At 41.0% G+C, this 21,051-nt stretch overlaps 1 protein-coding gene across 1 annotated transcript in view; it reads left to right on the forward strand.

Annotated features, from left to right (window-relative positions):
* Window positions 1-21,051, forward strand: part of LOC120384666 — a 238,771-nt gene that overhangs the window by 55,722 nt on the left and 161,998 nt on the right. Inside the window, exon 2 of the mRNA XM_039503649.1 lies at window positions 19,845-20,021. Coding sequence (XP_039359583.1) covers window positions 19,845-20,021 — 177 coding nt within the window. The remainder of the gene's footprint in view (window positions 1-19,844; window positions 20,022-21,051) is intronic.

Consider the following 21,051-nt stretch of genomic DNA (forward strand, 5'->3'; position numbering starts at 1 on the left):
ATCTAGTAAAAATAAAAAACTTAGAATGACAGGAGAATACTTGACAAACTCAAGGCTCCCAAGCATGCCAAAATACCTCTGATCTGCTTTCCCAGTCCTCTGAAAATAAATATTACTAGGTGTATTTTAGACTACTGTGTTACTCTTTTGTTTGCTCTTGTAGCAAATGGCTCAGGTCTAAATCAAGCAAGCACATAAGCATGTGCTTAATGTTAAGCGTGTGAGTAGTCTCATTTGAAATCAGCGAGAATTCTCATTTGCTTATGTGCTTTGCTGAACCAGAACTTCAAAGCAGGTTCAAAGGAACCCTAGCAGTGGTTTGAATTCCCATGTCAGTACATAGCCAAGTATCTGTGGAGGAGGATTTCTAAAAAATGCATGTGGTTTTTTTTCTGTTAAATGAACAAAGTAAGAGCAAACATACCCCTCCATACACACTTTCTTATTGCTTTTATCTTCAGATTGTGGTATTCTGGATATTCCTGTGTATCATGGGCCTCTAAAGCCTGGGGTAATCATTGGGAATCTTTCCGTTGACTTCAAAGGGCTTTGGTTCTGGCTCTATAAGAGAGAGTCCTTGGGACATTTCCTTTCCATTTGGGGAGGGAGAAATAGTTTTATGTTTTGTATGTGTGTCTCATTTGATAAGGACCCAGTTTTAACACCAGTAGCCAGACACAGTTCCAACTCTATGGCCGTACATTTTTAAGGGGTCATAGTTCCACATGATTGTCCAAGATTGTTAATCTGTGAATTGTATTTTACCATTTTGGAATAAGATAACTGCTGGCTTTGGTTTTTTTCCCTACAAAGTTTATTATTTCAAATGATTTAACTTAATTATAGAAATCATTAATGGCAAAGACTTAATAGGTCATCTGGCACTTCCCTCCCCTCCCACAGTTCCTCACCAGAGCGCGGAGGGGGGGGGGGGGACATGAGGTAAGTCTAGAAAACTCCCTGCCACCAACCTTCACATGCCCAAATCTAGGGACTGTTAGAAAGAACACCAACCAGTCTCAATTGCTGAGGTGGCACTTAAAGAGAGGAGCCACTTTGGTAGCTCATCCCTTTTGCCTGAGCATAATTGTAGCTGTCCGTGCAACTTTGATTGAAGATAACCAATGCATAGCTATATTATAGCCCCATCTTTTACTTTGGGATAATGTTCATGGGTCTGATTTTCAGAGGTGATGAGTACCTCAGAGTACTCGTAGAAATTAGGTGTCATGTACCCAAAGGCACAGTTTAAATGCACTGTGTCTGCCTAAATCACTGTATGCTTGACCATCTCAGCATATGTATTTTAGCTTTCTCTCCACATGCGTATTCCACAGAACAGTTTGAAAATCTGTCTCGCCATGATTTTGGTTAGTTGCTGAGAAAACTTATTAGGCGCAGTAATCTATTGTGTTTTCATACTTTACACTAATATCAGAGGGTCTGATAATTGTTCTCTATTCTGACAGTGGGGCAACTTGAAATGGCTGCTCTTTCAAGTACAAAAGCAGTCAACCTGTGACGCACATCTGTAGGTGAGATGCTATGTGGATGGTAGTAGAACATGTTTTCTTTATACTACAGACTGCTCTAATGTATGTCACTCTCTCTTAGTTTTACTTTTCAAAAGGTTTAAATGAATAGTGAAATTTTACACCTAAGACATGCTTTCCAATGACTGGAATAATTTTAGGAAACTCTCATTATAAAGAGTAGCCAAGCCAAAAAAAATTGTGTTTTGGTGCCAGCAAAAAGGTCCTTTCAATCTGCATTTCATCTGCCATTTTGTTGCCCAGCCACCCAGTTTTGTGAGATCCTTTTGTAGCTCATCACAGACTGCTTGGGACTTACCTATCTTTAGTAGTTTTGTAACATCTACAAATTTTGCCACCTCACTGTTTATCCCTTTTTCCAGATCATTTATGAATATGTTAAATAGGACTGGTCCCAATACAAGACCCTGGGGGACACCACTATTTACCTCTCTCCAAGGCACACACAAGCTTTACAATCTTGTATTGCCAACCATTTAATGTCCAGTGTGTCAATCCAGCCTAGTTATATTGTACTTTTAGATATTTTACTGAGTTTTAGAAGCCCACTTTTTATAAATCACGGAATAACATAATAATTTATACATTTATAACAGGGCACTTCTAATGTACATTGTTAACTAAAAATAAAATCCTGGCATTTATCTGAAGTTTTCCTTTATCTTTTAAAAACGGATGCCCAATATGACTGAGAAAATAATACCCTAAAGTTTAAGACTGGTTAGTAAACACAGTCCCTAGTGTCTACTATTGATCTTTTGCTATTTTAATGCATTTTTACTGACCGACATGTCCTGTGGTAAAGAATATTGCCTAAATTAGTTATCTGATTGGTTCTTTTGATTAATGATGGGACTGTGCTTCATTACACATGACAACATGATCAGAATAATCACTACAGCCATAGAAGCTGGGACTGGCATTTTTTATTCCTTCATTTTTAAAGTTCATTTATAAAATTATTTAATGTATACGTCCGAAGTTGTAATTTATTTACATGACACTTTTTTCGATGGGAACTGTTGTACTGTGTCACAAATGGCTAAGAAAACAAGGTAAACTAGATGTACAAATCAATGTCTTCTGGCTCAAGGGAAAAAAAAAACATAATCAAGATTCAAGAGCTGACCTTGTCCAAAGTCCAACTTGTCACACAACAAACACTGAAGTGCCCAACAAATCATTAGGATCAGCAGGATGTGTTCAAAGGAATTTTTAAAATCATATTCTTTCTTTCTTGAGTTGTTATTTAAATTTCAAAACTCAAGTGTGTTGTGTGTGAAATCTGAGACCGAGAACTGAAAACTTTTATGTGCCCACAAATTAGACACAATGCAAGATGACAAGTGTCTGATTCTGGCTGATATAACTCCACCATGACCTGAGCAAGACATCTCTTCTGAGAACTGAGAGTACTCTTTGCCGGTTTGCTTGTTCACTGGTTGGCCTAGGATGAGCTCTGAGACCTGACTTGCAGCATTTCTAATGTACTGCTGCTGTTTACAAGAAACTGCACCAGGAGCATCAACCTCTGAACTGATGTAGGTTTGCAAACAAGTCCCAGTAGCTAAGAGGCCACTTGATTAAATGCCAACACCATCCTAGAAAAATACTAATTGTTCTGGCTTAGCTGTGCCTTTGGTACTGCAAGACTAAGTCACATTTGACTGTGACTGTCACACCATCGTATCACTGAGTTATCTGCGATAGTTTATAGCACCTTTACCTACTTTGAGGTTCTTGTTTACTTTTTAGTAGGAAATTCTGGGATTGATCTGTTTGAATTTATAAGGATATGCATCCCACCTTACGTCATGTTGATAAATGATTCTAAACTTTAAATGGCAATGCCATATCTAATGTTTTGAAAAATGTTTAAATGGTGTCATGCACAGAATAAATGGCAGCTTTCATTTTTTTCCTTCAAAAATCCCTGCCAGCCTGTTTACATGATGTTGACAGACATTTTAGCATTTGCCAGTGGAATAATTTGAAGAGTTGGACATTTGCCATATAATGGTTTCCTTTCTGTGGCAAGTGTGGAAACAAGTATGTGGATATAGTATTCACACACACATATATTTTATACTTATTTCCAAACAAAATTTGTTTGCTGTTATGGTTGCAGAAGTATATTTTCCATCAACACCGTCTCCGAGAGTGGTGAAAGCTAAATATTAAGGAAACGCCACCATTTCATCCAGTCCTATACTAACTAACTACAGATTCAGAAACATTCTTGCTGACCAGCCCCCAAACAACCTTAACTGTATTAGTTTAATCTGATATCTAAATATTGCATTTGAAAACTTAGTAGGCCTGCATATTTCCCATTTAGGGAATTGAAAATGTTATTGATACGTATTTGTATGTTGGTCCCGGTCTTGGATTAAGGTTGAGGTACTGTACGGAATGTCACATGCATTATGTACCATCGTGCTAGGTACTGTACAATTGGTCACATACATTATGTACATCAATTTGCATACTGAATGAGGCCCAGATTCCAGAAATGTATTACATTTGGGCAGACTGTTGACTAACTTCAGTGTGACTCCATGTGGATACAACATCTTTCCACACATAATGAATTGCAGGATCAAGGCTGAGATTTGTTCTGTATAATAAATTTATTGGTTTGACTATGACACCAAGAATGCCGTTTCCATGGAAGGGCCATGATTTTATGAAGTTGTGTTAAAATTAGGATATGTTCATATACTACTTTTGTGCTAACAATATTTGTCTAATTTACGGTTATATAGAATTTGTGTATTGGAAAGAGATTACTGTTGCATTAAATTTGTTTAGTCTGATTTCTCATGTTATGTAAAGCTGTATAAAAGGCTGGATTTGGCATACTCTTTACATGGATAAGAGTAAGGCATTAATCCTTGCGCTGGGGGTTATGAAAGAGAATTGTAAGATGAATAGATAAGTTGCCTTTACATTTCTTAATAGCTGGGGCTATTTTGTTATAGGTATGTTAGGCACTATCAGAAGTCAGCAAGACATCAGCAAATACTTAAAAGCTTCGCTGAATCAGGACCCATTTTGGTAAGTGTTGTAAGCTACTATATAGGTCACTAGGTTTTAACTTTCAGATATGCATGAAATATTTAAGAACTCTGCCATTTCTATGCTGTACTTAAGCAGCAAAGTAAGTTTGTTAATGCCAGATGTGTGAATAAAAGGGATGCATATGATTTTTTCTGGGATTGATGAATAAATGGATTCAAAATCTATTTTATATCAATATAAAGAAGTAATTGGTAACTGCAACGTTTCGAGTATCTGGGTTTCAGAATGTAGGAAAATGGGGAAATGGAGGATGAAATTAGAGCTAAGATAATAAATACCTGACTCAAGTGGAAAGAGATAAGTGGTATATGTTGTATGTGACAGGAAGATACCAATAAGATTAAAAGGGAAAGTCTATAAAACAGTGGTCCATCCAGTTTTAATGTATGGTGTTGAATGTTGGGCAACAAAGTAGAAACATCAGCAAATGATCTGTTCCACAGAAATGCAAATGTTGAGGTGGATGAATGGTGTAAGCAAGAAAGGCCAGGTGAGGAATGTGTGTGTTAGAGACATGCTCAAAGTAATACTCATCAATGAAAAAATGAGGGGGTACAGGCTCAGAGGGTTTAATCATGTAAAGCTCTGTCCTGACAACTGTGTGAGTAAGAAGGTCCAATAGATCAAGAATGAAAGAAAAAGACAGAGAGGCCGACCCAAGAAGAAGTGATTGGATGTCATAAAGGAAGACCTGTTAGCATGTGGTATGATAGAGGTTATGGCATTGACCAGAGCAGTGTGAAGGGTGAGGACTCATTCAGACCCCTTCTGATGGGCTTAATGCAAGGAAGAAGAAGAAAACAGGTAATCAGTTGCACTGGTTTATAAACAATAAATATACATATGAAGCTAAAACTTAAAAAGCATATCAGTGGGCATGGTTATATAGAGCTTGTTGTATTGTGTTGCATCCTGATATACTCAATAGGATTAGATAGGATGTACAATCATGTGGAATATGCAAGTTATGTGTTAATATGATTAAATGACTACTGAATTGCCCAATGCAATTGATTTGAAATATACAACTTTGTGTTGAAATTGAAAGAAATTATTACCTCGAGGCTGCCAAATCTATGATACAACTTTGCATTTACAATAATGTGTGCCTTATTTAGCATTCAAAAACTCTCTCTCTCTCTCTCTCTATATATATAGACACACACACACACACACACACACACACACACACACACACACACACACACACACACACACACACACACACACACACACTCTTTAATGAAGTAAGATTAGTCCATTAAGGAAAGACTTGTTAGAACTGCAAAATGTAATAATCTGCTGTATATAGGGATTTTAACTGTTGGTCTGAGGATTTTAGTTAGTTTTTTGTTCATAATACATTTCTTTTGAAAAAGAAGCACAAAACATCTATATTATTTTATGATTTTATTATTTGTTTCTTTACCCTAAACCTAAAATGATTTGATTTAAGTGTGTGATGCTATTTACTTGTATTTTAAAGCCTCGCATAATATACAGTATATTAAAATGCATACTTATGTCTTTTCCTTTCATTGGACAGCTATGCTAAAGCAAATAAAATCAAACACATACATTCCCATTCAGTCGTTTTACAAACTGTAAGTGATGGAAGGAAAAAGCCGCAGTCATTTCACTGAATTCTAGTATTGACAACAGCAGAAGTAAAAAAAATTAGAAAACAAATCCCTTTTTAAATAAAATGAAGTAAAAGACCTACATTGCTTGGAGGAAATGCTAATTGAAAATACCTTGCTAATGCTAGCTAGTCACAGGAAGGAAACATTAAGTTATTATTTTTAATAATGTTTACAAGTATATCCAGCCATTTCCAGCCAGTGAAAAATGTTAGCCTTGGAAAAATGTGGCAGTGCTACTTTTCACTGGTGATGCTGCTCATCTTCTCTCTGATAGCAATCATTAATTTTATTTTTTAACCCAGTCTTCAAATGAAGACGGATGAGCAGGAGAGTTTTAAATGCAAGCTGCTTATGTTCAGAAAAATGGCTGCTAGATTACAGATCACAGCGCCTGATTTGAGTCCAGTTACTGTTTGGAAAGGGGGAGAGAAAAAACAAACAAATATTAGGTGAGCGACAAACTGGCAAGCCTTCTAAGAACAGCTAACGGGGTGTATATGTGTGTGTGTTTGTGTGTGTGTGTGTGTTTCAGGAGTGTGATGGGGGAAGGACTGCACAAGGCTACAGCAATCTGATTCATTCTCTAATTGCTATGGAGACTTACTGATACTATTATTGTTAATTGCTCTTGATAATTTTAACATTACATTTAACATTCATTTCTCATTAACACTCCTCTTAGTGTTAGAGATCAAAATGCCGATTATAAATCACGTACCTGGTAACATTGTCTGCATCCTGAAGAACAATATTTTTTTTCTTTTAATGTCATTTGAGTTGTATTTTTAGTCATGTCAATTAGCCTGATTTAATTTCTGCCGCTTTAAGTCACAGTTTTTAGCATCTTACAGCTTTACCTTGTCTCCCACCTATGCACACACACTAGATTTCCTCTTAGCTATGCCAAAACTCCCAATGCCAAAGTTTTCTAACTTGATCCCACCACACAAAGCAACCCATAATTGATTGTCCTGATATGATTCCTTTCCCTTATATGGTGCTTGACAGGAGGTGAAAGAAAGAAAGAAAGAAAGAGCTAGTTGATTAGACACTGGACTGGGAGTCGGGATCTGGCCTCTAGTCTGGCTCTGCTGCTGATTCATTGCATGACCTTTCCCAGGCCACCTAATCTCTCTGTCTTAGTTTCTGCAACTGTAAAACAGGGATATTACTCACCTACCTCACAGGGCTGTTTATGTTTCTAAAGCGCTTGGCCAACATAAAGCACTTTGTAAAAGCTATTATTAACTATTGGAAGGAGGCACCGTGGGAATTGGTACAATGGATTATGGGTTGATGCTGTTGTCTGAGAAGGATCATTGGGAAGTGACTGAGCAAGTACACTTCAATAGAAGATCAAAGGCAGGAAATAAGACTAGTTCATAAGCCCCACAAGGCAACTGCTGGCAGTGCAAGGGTTGAGAATCAATGGCCTATATGTAGAGTTACCAACTTTCTAATCGCACAAAACTGAACAACCATGCCCTGCCCCTGCCTGCCCCTTCTACGAGGCCCCACCCCTGCTCGCTCCATCCCCCCTCCTTCCATCGCTCGCTCTCTCCCACCCTCACTCACTTTCACTGGGCTGAGGCAGGAGGTTGGGATATGGGAGGGTATGGACTCTGGTCTGGGGGTGTGTGCTCAAGGTGGGGGCAGAAATGAGGGGTTCAGGGTGTGGGAAAGAGCTCCGGGCTGGGGCAAAGGGTTGTGGGGGAGGAGGAGTTCAGGGTGTGGGAGAGGGCTCCAGGCTGGGGATGTGGGCTCTGGGGTAGGGCTGGAGATGAGGAGGTTGGGGTGCAAGAGGGGGCTCAGGGCTGGGGCATGGGGTTGGGGTGTGTGTGTGGGGGGGTGCTGGCTCTGGGAGGGAATTTGGATGCAGGACGGGACTCCGAGCTGGGGCAGAGGTTTGGGGTGTGGAGGGGGGTTGGGATGCAGGGTCCTGGTGGCACTTACTGCAGCTCCTAGGAAGCGGCCTCTGGGTCCTTGTGGCCCCTTGTGCATGGGTGGCCAGGGAAGCTCCCATTGGTCATGGTTCCTGGCCAATGGGAGCTGCAGAGCTGGCACTCAGGGCGGGGGCAGCGCGTAGAGCCTCCCTGGCCGCCCATGTGTGATGGCACTGCAGGGGACTGGTGGCTGCTTTCAGGAGCCATGCGGAGCCAGAGCAGGCAGAGATCCTGCCTTAGCCCTGGGGCCTCTGCTGCCAACTGGACGTTTAATGGCCCAGTTGGTGGTGCTGACCGGAGCCACCAGGGTCCCTTTTCAGCTGGGTGTTCTGGTCAAAAACTAGATGCCTGGGAACCCTACCTTTATGGCATGTTCTACATGTTATTAGTTACATCAATTGTGACAGCCGGCAGCATTTGGCTCATGAGGACAGTTCAATATTCAATATGGACATTCTAATAACAGTTTAAAATAAAACAGTCCATTGTTCATGTGCAAGCCAGAAATCACTTAAATCCTGATTTGGATTTGGAGCAGCACCTCTCTGAAGATATAGCCCAAAGTGGGACAAAAATGTCTTTTAAGACACCTTTAGGGCATCTTTAAGATATGTTTGTTCCTCACAAATTCTCTCATAAATGAGAGCAGCCCCAGGAGTTGCTCTATGTCAGGGACTGAGAAAAGGGGGGCTGTGCATATGGGTAGTATAAGGCCCTTCTGCCAGCCCAGAGACATGTGGGGAATCCCACCCCTCCACACACCAGAAATGTTCCTCTGAGGTGAGTTTTGCAGCCCCTTTCTAGTGAGCTAAGTGTTAATTGGTGTGCTCTGCAGCAGTACCTGGGGCTGCCTCACAGTGCTTTCCAGAGGAAGATACCCTGGAAATCCTTTTTCTCATCTCAAACAAATCCCCGAAAAAGGTCCCTAATGTTGCTGGTGACATTTTGTGCCAGATTTTCAAAAAGTCTTTTTATCCCTGCGTCTCCAGTTTTGTACCCACATATCCAGGTAGGGTGATGTCCAACCATCAATATTTTCATTATTTGTGCAGGCAGGTGTACAGTTACAATTAAGTGAGGCTCAGCTTCAAAATCAGGCCCAAGATATATGCATAGACCCAGAGAAGGGTTAGCTCTTAGATAGGGTTCTGAGAAGGCTTACTTGCTTGTTTATAAAGCAGTTTTAAAAGGCTCATATGAAAGATACTATGTAAGCAATATAGTAAAGAAGCAATGTTACTTGAGCTTTTTCCTCCATTATCCCAGCAGCACTGATAACTTGAGCTGAGCTCAAAAACGGATGGGGTGTTCTTTTTGCATAGCAAGTTTGGAGATAGTTCAGACTCATAAAACAAGATAGTTTCAGAACAGCCTTGTCAGGTTCCTTAGTATCTCTCTGGATGTCTGGCTATCGAAAGTAGGAAGACACATTTAGGCATGTGCGATTACTAATATAGGAAAGGATTACCTTCTAATGGTCTGTCCATGTCCCCCCTCTCCTGCAGGAGAGTATTTTAGCCAAACCTAGTTAAATTTAAAAAAAAAAAAAACCAAAAACTCTTGCAGGTTGAAACTTTGTTGATCCTATTTTTATGGCGAAGGTTGGGGAAGAGCTGGACCAGTTCACCCATAATTTCCAGATGGTGAGAGTAGCAGAAGAAGACAAACTTGGCAGAAAAAAGGGTCTAACAAAGGCCTTCAGAGTAAGAATGATGTTACAGGGTAAAGGTAGGCAGAAGGTGCCAGCTGTCTGACAAAAGAAATGTCATTACTCACCCTTAAAGAACACTCGACGTGCTCGGTATAGTTATGGGTGTATCTTCTGAAATTTCTTTTACGATAGCTGATTTAGCTTTTCTCTTGCTTGTGGTTTTTGCTTTTATGCAGTTAGGGCCCAACTGCAAGCCCTTACTCATGCAAATAGTCCTGTTGACTCACTTGAGTAAGACCTGATCTCATGAGTAAAGGCTTGCAGAATGTTTGATTGGTTAAAAAAAAAACACAAGCCCTTCCCGCCCTCACACCCTGACCCCTCCACAAACCTTTGTATCATTGCTAAAAAGGAGGCTGCATAAATACACTATCATCTCTCCAGGATGGGATAAAAATTGCAATGGCCATTCTGCAATGCTCGTGGGTCATAGATCTCCCTCCAAACTCTGCTTTCATCCTTGCCTGCATACCTTACTGAGAGGCCAGTATTACTCATGGCTAGACATACATTTGTTTAAAAAAAAAACCCTGAAGATAGAAAGTTTATCTGTGAGTTTTAGTGGCAGAAATTTTATAGTGATCATCACTCTGACTACGGGATGTTTCTTACATTTTACAAGTGTAGGGATGATTGAAACAGAATAGCAAAAATTTGGTGTAAAAACAGGACTACTGAGATTAAACAGGTTGAGAGTTGTCTGGCAGCTCCAAATACTGCAGAGAAGTATAGCTCTGGAGTGCAGCAAATTTCATCTTTGAACAGGTTTATTGTTTTATCAGTTTTTTTTTGTTTAAGAAGGGTTTCATTATATATAACATTGAGATAATTTTTTGCATAGCAGATTTATTCAACAGGTTTATTCTTTTAACAACTCATATTGCATTTCACCATTTGGTATGTGGGGTCTTATTCATCAAACAAGTTTATTACTTTATCAAGTAAGAATTTTAAAAAGTTTTACTAATAATACACAATGTGTTAAGATTTATAGGCAGCACATTATTCTATTAGGAATTTTAGCCTTCTGCTAGGCACTGGAGAGGGATGATGCAAGTCAGTTGCATCGTTACCATGGAGTAATGTAAGCTACATAGTTACTACATAGCAATGCTTCTGAAAACAATGGTAATTACACTGTACATTATATTCTCTTTTGATAACTGTAACATATCTCCCTTTGCTGCCCCAGTGTTTTAAAAACACTGAAAGTCCAAATGCAATGACCCTGACTAAATTGCGGTTGTAAATTAGAACAACAAAGTGAAATAAAAAGCAATATTGGCATTGGCAATAAACTGGAATTGTGTGATAGTTTGATACACATTATCTACCTCTAGGCCACAGGTTGATCAGAATTGCAGAGCTTGGATTGGTAGCCTGCTTGTGAACCAGTGTAGGGGCATGGCCATATTTGACATCTCCACAAGTTCTGTGAAAGTAATGACATAGGATTGAGCGATACTGACAAGGCAATCCTCAAATCATTTTTACAAGGTCCAGCTTCCAAAGGGAATGGCATGAAAATTCAGGCAGCTGTCACCAGTTTGTAGCTCGTGTTTAGGAGCATAGTTACAAGTAGCTCTGGGCACTGAGTTATCTTGTATTTTTAGGTTTGTGCCCATCTTTCTACCTCTATGTGGAGCGGAGGAGGATTCATATTTTTAAAAAAATCTTCAGCTACTGTGACCTTTATTATTGTTTGTCCTTCTGTAACATGTATGGCAAATACAGTAGAATCTGGTTTGTCTTAATAACAAGGAAGATCCACTGCAGATTTTCATATGTTGTGAACTAGCAATCCAGAAGGTGCACAAACATGCACACAGAGCAGGTAATCTGCATTGCAGAGTGTACTTTGTTCATGTGTTATAAATTTAGTTAAAACTATTTATACTTCATACTGATCCCCTTCTTCTGAAATCTTTACTCATGTAAATTGTCCTTAGTCATGGGATTAATCTACTTGAATTCAATAGGATTACTCGTATGGAAGGAACATGAAGAACTGAACCCTATATTAGTAAAGTTACTGCTGCATATATTATAAAATAATGAAGTCTTCATAATATAATGTGCTTTGGTTTTCTGCTACTAAATCTTCACTGAGCAGTGGGGGGCTGCCATTTTTCTGGGGAAATTATTGGGCTTGCTTATGAAGAAAGTAAGAATTATTGAGGTTCTACGGTATAGTAGATATTTTCACAGACTTGTGAAACTATTATTTTTGGACTTATGATTTAATAATAGATGTTTGTTTTAATTGTGAAAACTGTGTTTAGCTATTTCATTATAGAAGTTCTTATTTTTAAAGAATTGCTTTAATGTACTGACTTCTACTTAGACTGAAAACTTCTAAGGAACCTGTTTGTCTGACTTGTTGGTTGGTTGTATTCTCTGAGTACATAAACTGCTTTAATTAAAGCACCTAAACAAATAATTTCTAAAGACTAACTGTGCCATTTGGCACAGCCCCTGGTTCCTCCAAACATACCAAGTTCTTTTGGTAGCACTCAACTGGTTAAATAAAGACAAGGTTCTGACTTGTGGGAAGAACAGCTAGTACATTCAGAAATGATACTGACACTTTGGGTGAAATTCTGACTCCACTGATTTCAGTGTTGCCAGGATTTCACCCAATGGCAAGACTCCAATTGACTTCAGTAGGGTCAAGATTTCACCTTTTGATCTTAAATCCTGCTTTCTTCCTCTGATGTTTGAGGTGAGAAAAGTAATGTGATCGGTCCTGCAGTCTGACCATTCCTGACTGGTGCAGTAAGGAAGGATATTTTGTCTTGCATTTTGTGTCTCAGTGGAATTCAGTCTACTTTCACTTGCACTGACTTAATTTCGTTGATTTGCAGAGGAATTACTCCTAGATTCCAATGGTTTAAGTGAGGGAAGAATCAGGACCAATATCTTGAACATTAACTTTATTTAAATATGCTTTTTTGTTGGGTTTAATTCTCTGCACTTTGAAAAAGTGACATGTGAGAGAGATGAACCCACCAGGAGTTCATCAGCCTGTTGTGAACGTTTGCTCCTCACTTCAAGAAAAGTGTTGATCAGCTCATGCCAAATGACAGTTCTGGCTGTGTAGGTTCTTTGTGGACCTCATGTATTCCTTTTAATAGGCAGGTCTGAGTGTGACTAGATCTGTGTTCTTGTTACTAAGCAATCCCATGCTGTAGAATTCCAACATGGCATTGACAGCTGATGCCAGTTGTTTACACTGTTGATTCTTATTAATCCAGTTGATTTTCTCCTCTTCCTATATCATAATATATGTGGATGACTTACTTGAAGCTATCAATAGATCCAAAGCATGCAAGGATCTGTCAGATACCTCCCTTGGATTTAAGGTCTTGTGGTGGAAGCATGCAACATTATAGCTGCACTGTCCCCAGTCTGGTCGTACTCAGTGTTGCTGTATGACATTCTCTACTACATTACTAAATTGCTCTATGGAGATGATCCATTAAGAATCACAATAAAGCTTGAATGTTTGAATAACCTTTGAAATTATTGACAAATCAGCCCCAATGGGCTGCCTAGGAGCCTAATGTAGAGCAAAAGATCGATGATAATAGTGCAGAGACAGGATCCAGACTGCAGCAGAGCGGGGATATGTCATACGATTTTTGCATGCTGCCACTAGAGCATAAGTATAGCAGGGATAATGTGCCATATTGGTGCATACTGTCTCGCCTCTCATGCCACTAGGTATAGGACAGTCTGACCAAATGTTGTATTTGCAACTAAGGCTGGGCTTCTTTTGAAGTTTTGCTTAACTCAAATTGGCAGGTTCAGGTCACCCTGGGGTTGCAACCCATGGGGGTCTTCCTTCAGGCACTGAGGCTTTCATCAACTTGAAACTTCAAGCTCTATGCAAAACTTCATGTGAACCCTGAAAAATCAACAATATTATAACGATATCTAGTCTGTCTCTCAAGATCCTTATATGGCCTTCAGCATCATGCTATCTGAGCACCCTACAGTCTTTTTTATCCTTGCAGCAGCCCAAAAGTATCTCCATTTTATAGATTGGGACCCGAGGGACAGGTAGATGAAGTGATTTGCCCAAGATCATAAAAAAGTCTGACACTGCCAGGAATAAAACCCGGGTCTGCATAATCCAAGTTGAGTGCCCTATCTGCTTGGTCATCCTTCCTCCCTACCTCTCTCATCAGAAACTAGGTCCTTTCCCTTTCCTTTAGGCATCTCCACAGAGGTGAGGAGGGCTTACTGCCCTACAACTCTTCCTTCTGATCCTACAGAGTGTGGCCAGCTAGCCTATTTTCTTTCATCCCCTTTCTTAATCTGGATGGGTTTTTTCTGGGTGGGCTTTTGTAATCCAGGATGTTTGAAGCTAGGTGTCTTTGGCCTGGGTTTGTCTTCATACATCCATAATAACTTTTTTATAATTAGTAATACAACTTCTTTATTAACAGCATCTCTCCTTCTGTAAAAAGGGCAACCGAGTAAAGTTTATTCATAATGCTCGTGCGTTTGGTGGAGACTACAGTAAAGTTCAGAGAGCCATTATTTTCATTTCCCCAAGAAATGTATTCTACCTGCATCTATTTAGCACAATAGTGACCTCTAATGGCTGGTTAGATTAATGATATCTCAGGAGAAATATATCTGACATTACCGTAATTCTTATTTAAAGGTAGAAGTATGGATCTGTAGCAGGTATTTCCCCCTTCATGCTGAGCACACCTTTAGAAAGGTCAGCTCTTGGAAAGATCTGAGAATCTGTTCCTTTTCCCTTGTGCTGGATAAAGGCACCTGACCTTTCAGTGATCCTAATTTCTCTTTCTTTTTTTCCATCATCCTGCCTATTATTTATTGAAGCTGAATGGATCTTGGTTTTTTTTAATAGTTTCTAAAAGAAGTGACCAAAGGCAGTGATGACACAAGTTAATATTCAGGTTACCTTGATATTTCATAAGGCATCATATCTTTGCAGAGTAATACCTTTGTGTAAAACTTGAACGGCAGTATCGTGTAATAGTGTCACATTTTGTGTTACACCAGGAGATGTTAACTCATTCAACTTACTGAAGTTCTTGGTGGTGGATCTATTATTAATGTGTTTTGGGGGTAGAAAGTGCATCCTAATTCTTAGCACCAGAGCTAGCCCCAGCCTGGCAAGTATTAGGGCTGCTTCTGAGCAAGCCTAACTTGCCCCATTAATGTATGATCCTTAATGGACACCATATTGGTAGAGGTTAGGCCTATGATAGAAGAGATCTGCTGACCCACTCTCTACTCACTATACTGAGTGCGGGGGTGGAGCAGCAGGTACATGGCCCAGGGCTGGTGCATCTGTGTCAGCAGGGAATTTTTCTGCTGGCCATTTGCAGTATGTAGCCCCTTTGTGCCTCCCCAAGGATGCAAAGGGGATGGATCTGATCAGGGAATCTAGCTCAAAATGTAGAGGACAACCTAAATGTCAAGATTGTTACATTTATTTTGCAGGCAGGGAGTTGCAGGGCGACATGAGCCTATTCCAATCCCAGGAGGCATGAGGACAGGAAATCCATGGGACCCAGGGAGAGGATGTATGAAATGAATGCATAGTCCACCTTATCTTCCCCTTGGCCTTAACTGCCTATCTGATTGAGTGCAGTGCCCCAAGGACTTCAGAATACCCCGAGATCTGTCAGGGCTGAGGACTGAGCAAACAGAACACAAAAGCCAGGAGCAGCTGGAAAGAAATGAGGAAAAGGTCAGGGTTCCTTCAAAATTGCTTTGATTAAAGTAACACACTTAATTGGGGAGGAGCTTTTTTTTACACATTAAAAATAATGTTCATAAATCTTGTAGCAGCCAGTGAGAGAAACTTGGACAGGAATAGAACAGGGCTGGGTAATGGGGTGAAATGGAGTGCACAATGCCAAGAGGGAAGGGCAGTGGAGGGCAAGGAACCAAGTAGGAAAGGAAAATAGATCAACCGAGGTAGGAGACAAGGTGCAGTGGAAGGTAGATTGGACCAATGCTGGAGAAGGAATGGGAAAGGCTCAAGGAATGGTAGGAGGGTAGAGAGAACTAGAGAGAGCAGAAGGCAAAAGAAAGTGAAGAGCATACTCACAAGCAACCACACAACAAAAACACTAACCCAGGTACCTAGCTTTGCCAACTCTGCCCACATTTCTATTCAGGGGACACCATCATAGGACCTAATCACATCAGCCACACTATCAGAGGCTCATTCACCTGCACATCTACCAATGTGATAAATGCCATCATGTGCCAGTAATGCCCCTCTGCCATGTACATTGGCCAAACCGGACAGTCTCTACACAAAAGAATAAATGGACACAAATCAGACGTCAAGAATTATAACATTCAAAAACCAGTCGGAGAACACTTCAACCTCCCTGGTCACTCAATTACAGACCTAAAAGTCACAATACTCCAACAAAAAAACTTCAAAAACAGACTTCAACGAGAAATTGCAGAATTGGAATCCAAATGACCAAACTAACTATACTGGTATCCTTCCCTATTCCAGCACTTGAATCATCCCATCATCACTTGTTTCAGCAGTGAAGCTACCTCAACATTTACCTACTCCAACCTTTCCTTCTTCTTGTGAACTCTTGTGCCTCGGGTATCCTATTCAGATGCTGATTTGGAACCAGCATCCAAGCTGCCTGAGCCTGACCCTCAATGCCCAGCTGCAAATATCAGAATTAGTGACTAAGGCGTCCGGGATTTACAGGCCATAGGCTATGCCCCAGCCTTTAAACAAGTTAAACAAACTAGAGTGAACCAAATTTAAAATGTTTTGCTGGGGAAAAACATGTGACCAAATAGCTGGGAGTACCCTTTTAGTGCACCAGACACCATGGGGCTAACTTTTCCACAAGGCAGACCATGCAGCTTCCACAACTTCTGACTGGGCCTTTGGGCTCCAGCAACCCCTATTTCTCACCATGGCTCCCAATAGTGAAGCCAACTGAGATTAAACACCCGAGAGAGGCTTTTCTTTCTTGGAAGCAGTGCAAACAGTGAGTATCTGTAGTGATGCAGGTTTCAAAACAAAGTAGCATTTATTAGTTTCCTGGAATGCAGCAATGGAGAGACATGCTAGTATGGGAAAGGTAAGGGTAAGACAGTCCATTCTGAATGTGGGTGGTGGGGAGGAAACCATGGCCCAAGCCATGGTCTCCTGAGATCCAAGTTCTCTCTCTCACTCTCAGTTCCTGTGTCCCCATTTCCAGCATCAGCCCTAAGACAAAGTTACCTGACACCTCTTGCCTTTGTTCTCCAAGTAGGGGCTTTTTGTTCTGCTTCCCTGCACAGAGGTGGGTGGGAAATAACTTGCTGTGGGAGTTAATGTTCGACCACTAAGGCCTCCATTGTCTCTGTAGGGTCTTCCATTCCAGTCAGACCTAGTGGCTTTGTGTCCCAAACACCTAGCCCTTTTCCTCCTTGTCCCAGAGAGAAAATTAATGGGTAGCAGTACCTAGTGGGGAGGTAAAGGGTCATACATCTTGGTCATAAACAATTACCAAATTTTACCAAATTACCAAAAATTACCTAGTCAGAGATTGAGGCCTCCTGGGAACTGTACATGTATATAACAAAAAGCTGATTCCTGAGCTTACAATCTAACTATAAGGCAAGAGGCCACTGTTGTCTTCTTCCTATGGCTGATGTAAATGTAGAGCAACAACTGTAATTTTATATTTAGATTGTTAAGCCAGACAATTGCGTGATTGTAACAAAACTCATGTTAAGCCAGAATGTATTGCTGAGATGCCTCCTTTATATTTGCGAATTGGACATTGAGTTGTTATATGTTCCATGGTCTGTTCTGGCTGAACGCAGTCGCACACTGAAGAATCTTCAACTTTCCATTTGTGCAGCAGGTATCTGCATTTGTCATGGTTTGTGTGGCTACAGTTTAGCATTGCCCATAAGCTTCATGGGAGATCAAAGTCAGATCTTCTGCATCGGGTCTTTCACAAGGTCTTTTTTTTGTGACTTCTTGTGAACCACAGTAAACATGACAGACAGGGGGAGAACAGAGTGATGGAAATTATCTGATGTATTGGGGGTGAAGCCCTGCACCAGTGAAGTCAGTGGGAGGTTTGGTCAGCAGCATAGTGACCTGAGGTTTACAAAGCTGGGGATATAAGCAAAGAATTCTGGATATACTGTCAGATCACAGCCAAGGAGGCAATCACAAAGTGAATACAGAGCTGGTATAGAACTTCTAAAGCTTCATTGAAGCTACTGAGAGTTTGCCATAGGTTTCAATGGGAGCAGGACTTGAGCCTTAGTAGAAGAGTTGATATTTGTATTTAGTTAGACCAAATCAGTCCTAATGATACGAGGGAAATGGATTCTGTGTACAATTATATCAGCAGAACTTGCCCTTGCTCTCCATGGGAGCTCTATTTGAACTAGGTCTTGGGGAATAACTTGGCTCAGAACTATGGGATTCTGCATGAGACTTGTCAGGCATTTGGTGACAAGCAGGTGGAGAATCATCTAAAATGTAGATGATGCAAAGCTGTTCAAAAACATCTAATTAGGTGTATTGGTCAGGAAATAACTGCTATGTTTATTAAAGTCAACCACAATTCAGAGTCAGATGAAACTGTAGACTGGGCCGGGGGTGGGAGGGGCGGGGAAGGACCTTTGCTGAAGGTATTCACACAATAATGTCATGAGAGGACTTCCCCCAGTTTACAGAAATATATTTTATGCCTGGCAGAGGAGTAAGAGAGAAAATGCTGATCAAGTTACAAACCATATGGGTGGATTTCAATGGACCTACATATATGGGCTCTGGTGGAACTAGTGCAATGAGTAGTGGAAGCTTTTCTGAAGTGCAAGCACTCATTTTTAGTCAATACATTAATCCAGGGGTTCTCAAACTTCATTGTACCGTGATCCTCTTCTGACTACAAAAATTACAACACGATCCCAAGAAGGGGGCCTGAAGTCTGAGCCTGCCCAAGCTCTGCTCCCCGGGCGAGGGGACCAAAGCTGAAGTCCAAGGGCTTCAGCCCCAGGTAGGGGGCCTGTAACCTGAGCCCCACTGCCAAGGGCTGAAGTCCTCAGGCTTCGGCTTCAGCCCTGGGAGGTAGGGCTCAGGCTTTGGCCCTGGGCACCAGCAAGTCTAAGCCAGCCCTGGTGACCCCATTAAAACGGGGTCGCGACCCATAGTTGGAGAACTGCTGCACTAATCCAACACTAGAAATGGTATCTGCTGCCAAGGAAAGAGAACTGTAACTGGGCCTATTTTCAGGAGGCTGCAGGCCAGGCACAACCTTGATGCCAGTTCAGTTCAGAATCAAGGCATGGTGACGTATCTAGTTCCCAGAGACCCACAGACTGAATTGCACACTGGGGAAGGGGGCAGGAAATTAAGGCATTCCCATTTGTTTAGTGAGCGTGACATCAGGGAGGGAGAAGGGCCTACAGTGGTGGTTCTTTTGAGAGAGGATAGGTAAGGACCAGGCTATGCCACAGAGCCAGGGAAGGAATCAACATAGGGGAGGAGACTGTGAAAAGGCAGGAGCCCTGGAATCCCAGCAGCGGAGAAACAGTCGTCAGTTATGGGTGGAGCTGTGGTCTGTATAGGACCTGCAGAGAGCAGCCGGGAAAGGAGCCTGATAAAGAGTCATAAAGACAGAGTTGTGAAGAAGCAGGAACTGTTGGGAGAGGTAATTTGTTTGCGACCTGAAGAGGCAGGCAACCAAGGAATTCTTTATCTCTTAGGTTGGGGAGGGTGTAAATGACTATTGATACCAGCTCTGCATCAACAGTAATGAACTTGAGTAAGGGGTTAAAGGTTAGACCTTTGGTGGAGCGAGGAGAAAGACTTATCCTGGGATGACAGAACTAGAATTGGCTTCAGGCCTAGTAATGGGCACCCTCTTTTATTTAGCAGTCATAGAGAATGTGGGAAGATGCCCCACCCATCACTCACCCACATCAAGGGGAAGATACTGGATCCTGGTAAGAAGAGGGGGAATTTTTACCTGTCTAGAGAGGAAAATCACCAAAACTATCCAACATGCCAGAATGAAACTGATGCACAGCCATGCATCCTGACACCAGAAAGGTAAGAACCCCTTACTAGACCAGAAGACCATACCTAAAACTCTGCCTCTGTGTGTTCAGATACATTGTTTCTAATATCCACATATCACAGAGGATATTTGCTACTCAGTCTATAATTATAGCTAGTAGGGAATATTCTTTTTTCTATTCTTGCTTGCTTGAAGAACTACTATAATGACTAATGACCTATTCAGTCGATAATGTTTATTCATCAAGAGTTGATCTAAGACACAAACAACGGGATAAAATTGATGACTTTGCAAGGCAGCCAGGATCTCAAAAATCAGCTTGTGAGTGCTAGATATTTGCCATTCCACTGTGCTTCATTCACTGTAAATTATATAGAATATACAGGTATACTACTTATTGCACACTGGTCCCACCCTGATATAAAATCCTACGTGTGTTATTGATGTACTCAACTAAAAAACTAGCAATTACTCATTTTATGTCATACCTGTTCTCTGTTGTTGTTTTTCCTAAGACCCAAATGTGGGACAAAGGCCCACACAGGAAGGGGAAGGGGGAAGTAGTTATGGAAACCTAAATTGCGTGGGATTTATTGCTTTAATGTAACCAATATGTTTTACAGTCTCTGGTTCCTGGAACAGTGCTTCTGATATTAACCTTGCTGCCGTAATAGCAGAAAGGATCCCAGGTTTGCCTGGGATGGAGTTCAAATCTAACAACATCCTAAGGAACCCTGAGATTCCCTCGCTACTCTTGTGACAGCAATGTTTATGTCAGAAAAATGTCTCAGGAAAATACACATGGACCTCAGTGCCAGATGCTCATAGAGTAAGGCTCACGGGTCCAAATCATTATTCAGGCAATAATGCCTGAGTAAGGTCTGAGGACTGCAGAATTTCACTCGACGTGATTAGCGCTCCTTGTAATCAGGGGCAGTTGGGAGGTATCTCAGAGCATTTATGTTTTTGATTCTTATAATGAAAATGAGATCCCTTGTGTAGTAGCTCTCTACCATTTTGCATGTCAAACTGAAAGAATATATGCTCGTCATAGGCATTAGT

Source organism: Mauremys reevesii, linkage group 16 (genome assembly GCF_016161935.1).
Source record: "Mauremys reevesii isolate NIE-2019 linkage group 16, ASM1616193v1, whole genome shotgun sequence".
Lineage (NCBI taxonomy): Eukaryota > Metazoa > Chordata > Testudines > Geoemydidae > Mauremys > Mauremys reevesii.